This window comes from Gavialis gangeticus, unplaced genomic scaffold (genome assembly GCF_001723915.1).
Source record: "Gavialis gangeticus isolate Ggan-Ray unplaced genomic scaffold, GavGan_comp1, whole genome shotgun sequence".
In the NCBI taxonomy this organism is placed as follows: domain Eukaryota; kingdom Metazoa; phylum Chordata; order Crocodylia; family Gavialidae; genus Gavialis; species Gavialis gangeticus.
This window is the reverse complement of record NW_017729015.1, coordinates 9421989-9431289: the sequence shown is the minus strand read 5'-3', so window position 1 is coordinate 9431289 and position 9301 is coordinate 9421989. Positions and strand designations below refer to the sequence as shown.

General features: G+C 45.1%; 1 protein-coding gene across 2 annotated transcripts in view; it reads right to left on the bottom strand.

Annotated features, from left to right (window-relative positions):
• Nucleotides 1-9301, bottom strand: part of ERLIN1 (ER lipid raft associated 1) — a 65152-nt gene that overhangs the window by 18495 nt on the left and 37356 nt on the right. Inside the window, exons 4-7 of one of the 2 annotated variants that reach the window (XM_019512187.1) lie at nt 8243-8289; nt 5962-6023; nt 3498-3623; nt 1601-1674 (exon numbers count right to left, since the gene is read on the bottom strand). In XM_019512187.1, coding sequence (XP_019367732.1) covers nt 1601-1674; nt 3498-3623; nt 5962-6023; nt 8243-8289 — 309 coding nt within the window. The remainder of the gene's footprint in view (nt 1-1600; nt 1675-3497; nt 3624-5961; nt 6024-8242; nt 8290-9301) is intronic. The other variant, XM_019512188.1, reaches the window with a different exon arrangement.

Genomic DNA, 9301 nt, shown 5'->3' with positions numbered 1-9301 from the left:
TCAGCCCTGGGTTCCAGGTGACAGCATTAGGCAGCAGAGGGGCCGGCTGGGGCGTGAGAGTGCCCAAAGTGCGGAGCTGTTTGGCTGACACTCCAAGCCTGCTGCCAGCCTGGGGCTGATCTGTCCTGGCTCAAGCTGCTGCAGTCCTGGTCACTGTCCACATGTCCTTTCTATGCAGTAAACGACTCCGCCTTAACATAGGAACTGTCACCTGATAGTACTCTCTTATGGTAGAGTTAATTAATTCATTGTGCTCTAATGCTAGTGCACATGTAAACAGTGATGCTTTACTGCAGACCTAATTGGTCAACTGTGCAGTAAAGCACACATGTAAATGCACACACAGGGTCTGAAAAGTGTTTTTTGTTTTTTTAATTTAAAAAGGGAATTTCCTTTTTGATTTTTACCTAAGAATGTCAGGAATATACAGACTGGATAGTTCCGTGTGTTTTACAGGAACCCCAGGCCTCTTCCAAAGTGAACCAGGACAGGATGTCGACTCAGCTATCCTTATCCAGGCAGACTTCACTCAAACTCAAGGGTGAGGATGTTGGTTTTTAACAAAGGCTTCCATTCAAAACACTAACCAGGCAAAGTTAAATGTGGTGGCAAGAGCAGGCAAAAGCAGACTGACCTCCTCCCGCCACTTCTACTTTCACTTCAGTTCCCTGGACCTCAGAATAGGTTCTTTTAACTGACCGTTTTCCATTTCAGCCCCAAGAGAAAACCCATTTTCTAATGTAAAATGCAAACAGAAATTCTTCTGAAAATGAACACCCTCGTCTGCACTTGCCAAAGAGACACTAAAGTGCAAACCAACCCCCCATTTTTATTTCAGTTACCTTTAATAAATGCAATGACAACTAGGGACAGCTTTTTTCCCCTTTCACACTGCCAGGCCCAAGTCACACAGCCCAGTCCTACCAGTGTGACTGCTCTCAACATCAGCATAAAAAAGAATTAGAAGCAAAAGTTAAAGTCCCTACCCCTGAGTTATTTATTTGAACCAATCCAGGGTAGAATTACTGCCATAAAAAAATTGAAGCATAGCTACACCATCAGACAAGTCTTCTGTCCAGCTTATACTGATGTACCTGTGGGCTCAAGGCAAACCATTGCCTGCTTCCCTGCATCCAGTGGCAAGGCATGAAACTACTGCAGAAAAGCTGGCTGCTGTTAGTTCCAAAACTGAAAATTACATCAGTGTAAATATGTCTTATGTCCAGGCTATTGGGAGGAGGTTGGCTCTGCAGCAAGAGCAGAAGTGGAAAAAACCTTTTTTTGTCACTAGTGCTTGCAGGTTAAATCCTAATGCATGCAGATCTGTGCATTAGAGAGAGACCATTGCTGTCCATCTCTTTTGCACATTTCTTTTCTGACCATTACAACACTTTGGATTCTGTATGGAAAACACATAGTTCAGAAGTGGTGACAGGCCCCACAGGAAACATGTTCTGAAACCTAAATAGAGCACAGACAAACCATGCATGTGCCCAATGCTCAGCAACTTGAGACCTCCACAGAACTCGCAGGTGAAAAATCATTCCCATCCTGCCTCACTAATTAAAGTTTACATGGATAAAATGCAGAATCTTCCTACCTGGATGGTGAGACCTGGTGCCATGACATTGAGATCTTTCTGCAAGGCCAACTTCAAATTCTCATCTATCTGATCTGCGTTCAGGGGATAACAGAAACAGCCTAAATGAATCTCTGGTCGGAAGGGAAAGAGTTAGCATTTCTCCTTGTCAGCATTTGTGCAGCTACGACAGCCACTCCAAGAACTTTGAAAGCACATGCAATATGCTGTTCACCATCTCAACTCCACAGAGCTACAGGGTCAGGGAAACCATGTGTGCTTATGGACATGTGTGTGCTATTGTCACAGAAAAAAAGTGGTGGGCAGAGCATGGAGAGTCCTGTGCATGTACTTTTGAACTTCTGCATTTAATGTGATGATGAATTTCCCCTTTCATCTGCTGCTCTCTGGGTATGTCCACCCTGAATTCTGAAGGACACAGTGAGGAATTCCTTCTTCCCTCACAGTTCATTGGAAAACCTCAGTTCATCTTAGCCAGAAGCCCAGCCACAGTGATTTAGACACTAAAGATAGATTCTTCCCTTACTGAGCTCACTGAAGCCAGGGTGCTGACACTTGCAAGACATCGAAAGCTCTGACCTTACCACGCTGGCTTGATGCCAATAGGAAAAAGCAGCCAGAACTTGCTGCAAAACTCTGCCCTCCCCCATCCTGAGTCAAGCTGACTCCAATCCCAGTCTGAGACCTGGCCTTAAATCTCTAGATTCTTTAGGATCAGGATGCTGTTATAATACAAAAAGCTTCTCTAGACCTGACACTCCCCTGCATAATTTTCTGAGAAAACATAGCCAGACGCCTAGGACAAAGCACATGATTTCCCCTCCCTATGAAGGGCATCAGGCTCTGGTTTAACTCTAGTCATCCTTGAAGACGCTGCAAGCCTGTTTCTAAAAATCACTCAGAGCAGACAACAAAGGCCAACTCATACACATGCCAAGAACTAAAGGGAAGCTTCAGAGTACAGCAATGCCCATCCCTACCTCCAAGTAGGCTTGGGAGTCAGCTATTTCCAAAAGATGTTTCCCTAAGAGTTAGGCAGTTTCCAAAGGGTCAAACTTTTATCTGCCACTAGTATATCACATGTCTGCCAGAGATTTACCATCACATACTGAAGCCTAAATGCAGGTAGTCTTCCTGTAATAGGAAACCTCTTGTGCCCTGACTCGCCCTTCCAGAGGGAACCCTCACTCAATGCTGGTTCCAGTGAACAGGAAGCCAGTATAGGATAGGAGCACTGCAACTGGCATCCAGGCTTCAAACTGGGGAGGGCAAGAAGGGGGAAGAGAAGTCCTAAGTACACCACACAGTAGGAAACAAATGGGACCTCCAAGTTCATTGCACACTGAACCAAAGCTGTTCCCTTATGAAGGGATTAGGGTGATGCATGTGACCTCATTTTGTGGTAAGGAGTCAAGGAGGGAGGATAAGGGACTGAAAAGTCCTTTTCAGTTTCCATGAAGAAAACAGAGAATGGGAAGGTGGATTCCAGTGTAGGGTCTAGGGCTCACTTAGAATTGGTGCAAGGTTGGCTCGCGCAGTGTGTGACATCTATGTCCCTGAAAACAGATGGGCAGAAAGGGAAGAAAAGAAAATGGTGCCCCTTTTTGCTGCAATGCAGCAGCAGGCACCAGGCTGGTTTTGCTGTACCTGGCATCCAAGGTACATTCCTGGACAAGCAGGGGAATTCAAATCTAGGATGTGTGAAGTCACATGAACAGAGTCATGACTGTTCAACACAGAATAATTCTAGAGTAAAGGGATACTAGTACTCACAAGGAGTTTGTTTTGCACTAAGTGCTGGGCTTCTTAACTGACAAATCTGACTGAAGACCCTGGAAAATCCTGAGCTAAATTATACACCCATTTGCTGTGTGTATTTAAGTGCCCACTTACTTACCAAACAGCTCAATGTACACTTCCTGGAGAGTGTGGGCACTGCAGAACTGGTTCAGCTCATGGTGAATTTTATTGAAGATGAGGGTCTTATCATAGTCTGCAGTGTAGTTCTTCACAATGTCATACACTGGGGAAAAAAAATTTAATTACAAGAGACCAGCTCTAACACTGTAAAGGAACAATGCTTTGCTGCTTGCACACTATCTAAAGAAAAATACATAGTCAAATACATGGAGAACACTAGTTTGCATAGACAAAACCTAAATAAGAAGGGTAATTATACAAAAAGTACTGCATATCTGTGACTTATGGTCTGTACTAACAAAGTGGGGAAATATGCCATGACTCATGTCAACAGGAACAGAGAGTACTATGCAGTGGGCCAAAGTTAATGCTAAGTCTAAGTGCAGAGCAAAGAACAGAGAGTGATTTCACGTATGGACGCTGCAGTAACACTTGTTTTCTCCACTGAAATCCCTTAATTTGAAGGAAAAAAATGTCAGATTTCTCTTCCTGTAGGATTATATTCCACAGGAGGTACAAACGGAGCTTCTAAAGTTTCCTGTACAGCAATTAGTTTCACAGCGCAGAAACAGAAGCACTGTAAATGCCTAACCCCCATCTGATACATTCACAAACTTGTAAATGCTGTACGTAGCTGGCTGTGAATTTTGTTGCACGTACTCGCTTTTGCAGTTTTCTGTCCCCTTTCCAAACTTAACAAAGCAAGTTCTTCTGAGTGAAAGCTCTTTGAAACATCAGCTTTGGTTTGGCCAAGTCCAGAGGATTTCACTTTCCCATGGACAGGCAGTCAATCTTCTCATTCATTGCTATAAAGACCAGGGCCGGAAAATTCCAGCCTGGAGGGACATGTGACCCCATAAGTAGAATCAGATTCTACAGTGACGAGAGACATAAAAGGCACCAGGCTAGAGAAAATGGATGCGGTTTTCAGCTGTTGCAAGATGACTGTTCTGCCACAGCTGAGATGCATTCAAACTCTACTTTTTATTTGCCCTCATTCTAGCCAATATGATGTTCTTGGGGCTTATTTTTGCCCAGTTATCTGGAAAGTCAGGCAGCTGACTTTATTATGCTCTAGAGGGAAGCACTCATTCCCCAGAAGGATGAAGATGGCAAACAACTATTTCAGAGGGAAGCAAAAGCCAAGAGCAAATCTGTCATAAGCAGGAAGCTACTCCTAGAAAAGGAAGTCCCCTCAACTGTGCACATCCTTGTTTAACTGTAACATATGCACTGACTTCACTGCCTGTGGCAATGGCTGAGCACAGACACATTCCCAAAAGCAGGCACTTTTTGGTCAGTTCACTTATAAAGATGTGCTATAAGGCTGACACAGCAAAATGTACGCAGAAAAGCAGCATGGAGGTCAGTGCACCTGCTCATCTTCTGTGAGACCTCCTGGCACAGAGGTGGAACTCCTTGAAAGGCCCCACTGAATCATACTCCGTTTCTCTAGCAGCATCCAACCAAAGATCTGGCAATGGCTTAAAGCAAGGGTGCTCACACCTTGGCCCGTGGGCCCGATGACACTGCACCGCAGGCCCTATCTGGCCCATGGGGTTCCCCACAGGTCTGGAAATTTGGCAGCAGGGAAGCAATGGCACCACTCCCTTGCTGCCAGATTTCTGGGCCTATGGGGAGCACTGGTCCCCAAGGTCTAATCTCAGTGTCAGGAGTGGGCAGTGCTGGGCCCAGAGCCAAATCTCAGCATGCAGGGGTGGGAAGGGGCAGCGCCAGGCCCTAGGGACCTAATCTGAGTACATGGGGCTTGATCTGGCCCATGCACTGACCCCACACCACTTATCTGGCCCGTGGGGCCAACAGTTGAGCACCACTGCCTTAAAGCAATGCACTGCATTTCCCAAACTCCCTGAAAGACAGGACAACCTTACTCTGCATCTGAGGAAACAAGCAGAAAAGATGCACACAAGCAGCCTATGTTACAGTCAGGAAAAAAAAAACAAAAAAAAACTTTGTCCCGCTTCCTACGTTCCCCAGTGAAAGCTGAATGGAGTTTTATTCCTACAGGAAGAATTCAACCACTTTTTCCTGAATGAAAAGTGAGTTTTCTTCTAGAATTACAGGGCTTAGTTTTAGTTCTTCTGAAAATAGCCCCTTATTGTTTAAGCAGTGATTAGAGCAAGTAAAACTCTTCAGCATAGAGCAGTGGAGGTCACATTGAACTGAATAAAATAACCTGATGAGGCACACTGTGTGCAGACAGACAAAAGGGATACCATGTGGGCCCCCCATTATTTCGGCACCACAAGTTTCCTCTATGATATACTGCATGGTGCTTTAGCCAGTCTAGTTTTAAAATCACACAAGCAATGGGGATTCTACTTTCCCAGGAATACTAACTCACTGTCTCAACAGACCTATGCAGTCAATCAGAGAACTGCTTAGTGAAACAGGAAGGAAAAAAAAAAAGGAGCAAATACCTGCATATGGAGCTAACATATTCACAACTTCTATTCGGTCAATGTAGATCATAACCCCACCACTACAAGAGAAAGAAACAGACTTGAGTAATGACAGCAAATGCTCAGAAAAGACCCAGTTCAAAGTACAACAATCATTTTTATTGACTTGTGCTGCAGAAGTGCAGTCTGCTTTTTATGCAGCATGCTGTACTCCATTTCATGCTATTTTGAAAGAGACTGTGGGATTCTTAGATAAGAGTAAATCCCAGCTTCAACCCTTCGTATAAACTAGAAATGTGTTCCAGCACGCTCCCAGAGCACTTCTATTTTACTTTGTGGTCCCTCTTTCTACTGAGGGAGAGACTTCAATAAAAGGAAGAAAACACCTTTAAATGACCACAGTTACCACCATGAGGAAGGTACAGACAGCTATAAAATAGGTGGGGTGGGGTGGGGAGGGAAGGGGGAGACCAAGTATCCACTGAAAAGAAACAGAAGAGTTTCCATTCTGCCAAGCTGAAAGTACAGTTCAGTTTTTTTCCCCAGCCTGTCAGAAGGGTACTACATAATCTGTGTAAAACATGAATTTATACATTTAGTACATTTTAACAGACATATCTGATGTGAGCTTACAACAAGCAGAAAAACTGAGAACACTACTCAAGGGGTCCACAGTGCCAGACTTGTCTGCTCTGAAATGAGACGTTTTTCACAGCAAGGAACTGACAAACTCTGTTAGGGATGAACCGAGCTATGCCAGCGGAGAGTAGGTGTCTGCAGGAAAGATCCTCAGGGCCAGAAAATAACTAGCATGGGCTCAGCAATGAAAAACTCCTGTTCAAAATTTTGTGGGCTCTGCTGGCAGGTCTTGTCAGCTTCTCGATCAACAGTCTGGGTTATATGAATAGACAAATGATATAAAAAGAGGACACAGGTTTAAAGAGAGGCCCTATCAAAGAGAATCATAAGTAAGGCTCAAGGAGGGGAGACATTCCTGATGGAAATACATGTCACTACTGGATAGGAAAAAGGTCTGTGGCTTTTGTCACCCTGGAGGATAGCAAGCAGATGTTGCTGTAAAGTGAATTCCCACTGAGCTGTCACCTTTGACATCACCATGTTGTAAAATAATAGGGATGAGTAACGTCACTGAGCTAATGTTTCACAAGATTTCTTCTGAAATTTTCTTGACTTAAGAGGTCAGTTCTGCAACATTACTAATGCACAAACACGCATGTAAATAAATAATCCACCACTTGCAATGAAATCCGTGCCTTGCATATTTTCTGGACCATCACAGCTACACCATCACTCTTACACAGCATCAATACAAGCATTTGGGATCTTTTGAACTTGTGTATGTTATCTTGTGAAACATGTACGCGGAATTGTTTCCAAGACTTCAGTGCTTATAATCAGTGGTTCTCAACCTTTTCATACTCAAGGCACCTCTCAGAAAATGCCAGCTCTGAGCTTTCATGTGGTTTTTGACCACAGAAAAAAAAAAGAATACAGCAATTGTTCTGTGGCAAAGCAGTCAGAAAGACTACAACAGGTCAGAATGTTTTTGACACTATGGATTAAAATATAGAATTCCTGGGTTTATCTTGTGAATCATGGGTAGGCGTTTGCACACCTAACAGTGATAATATTGAGCAGCACCCCATGGCACCTTTAAAAGCATCTCAGGGCACCCTGGTTGAGAATCTGTGGCTTAGATAACACATTACGTAATTTTAGTGCTCTGTAACATTTAAACTTCAAGGTTTTTTTGCTCTAAACCAGTTTCTAACCAAATCAGGCTGACAATAAATCCACAATTCATGAGCTCCTGGATTTTTGTGAGGGTTTGTTTCATGATAGGGGAGTACACCCTGACTAAGCCAAATGCAAAAATGTGTAGCTATTATTTTCCTGAGGTAACACAGAAATCAGTAGTATCACTTCGAGTGTTAGTCTTCAGCACTAAGACAACAACAGAAGATCAGACAACAGTAGAGAAAAGTAAAGAGGCTAAGACAAAAATTTATACCCTCAAGAGCATGGCTTCTGTTGTCACAGGTGCAAATGCCCTCCAAATATCAGCTCTGGCAGCTGCAGGGAACAATACAAGAGCAACCTGGTGTATTCTCCCATCTCCTTCCACCCACATCTACATTTCTGAATAAACACTCCACCCAGGATTTATACACACTCATTCACACTCTCAAAGCTACTCTCAAGAATGAGCTAGCTGAAAAAAAATCAGATCACATCTGCTTGCCAAAGCCAGAAAAAACACGTATATAAAACAACATACCTCGTCCCACAAGGCACATTTTTCACTTCATCAGTTTGCAATGTAGTCTGGAATAAGAGACACAGTCAGGGCTCACGTATGTACTGAAACCTCAACAGTCAAGTGCAAATGCTAAAGGGACCCTCCAGCCAAGTTCAGGGAATCTCTCTTGCAAGAAACCCCGAGCCCATCCTCTAATGGCTACTGAAGTAACGGGGGGGTGGAGGGGAACACGACACGGGGACCTTAGGAGAAGCAACCCTCAGTCCCTCTGTTGGTTGCTGACAGTTGTGGGCAGAGGGGCAGAAACATCTTCCCAATCCCCACTCTGCAGCTGTTTGGGAAAAATATGGTGGTAGGAAAAACTCCATTCTCTCCTCCCCAGACTCTCACTCCCTCTGCAACTGAAGGGATTGCAGTTCCCTTGAGCAGAATCTAGACTGCTGAGAACTCAGACCCCTTGCCAGGAAGCACCTTCAAACAATGCGGGGGCACAGGCACCGAGTACGTGGGGTCCAGGAGCCCTGCCCCCACTCAGGAAGAGGGCAGGGTGATCACCTGTCCCTACTTGGGTAGGACAGTTCTGAAATGGAAACATTAAGTCCCAGTCCTGGGCTGCATGACTCTGGGACAGTATTTGTCCTGGATTCCCAGTATTGTGCAGAGATCTGGGTTTTATGGGAAAAAACATGGGAAAAGGCAGGTTGCCCCTTGAAGGCTGGCAGTGTTCCAGCCTGCAAGGGGCTGCAGGGAGTGGGATGCAAGGGGTGCGTACTTGCACATGGTCAGGACTACAGCCCCAGGCAGTGGCAGAGAGCAGCTTCCCTGGCTGCCTACAGGTAAGTCTATTCAGGGGGGAGGGGCAGATTGAGGCCCCCAAGGTGAGGGAGGGAGTGGGGTAGGTGCTGTGACTCAGGGTACTGTCCAGCCAGGGCAGTGAATGGGGCCTGGGACTCAGATGGGGAGTGGGACAGGACCACAGACAGCTCAGCTCATCCAAGGGGTGGGGAGGAAGGCCCAGCTGCCTGCTGCTGTGCGCACTCCCATGGAGAATGGGTATGGGGGCATGCAACCCCCAGG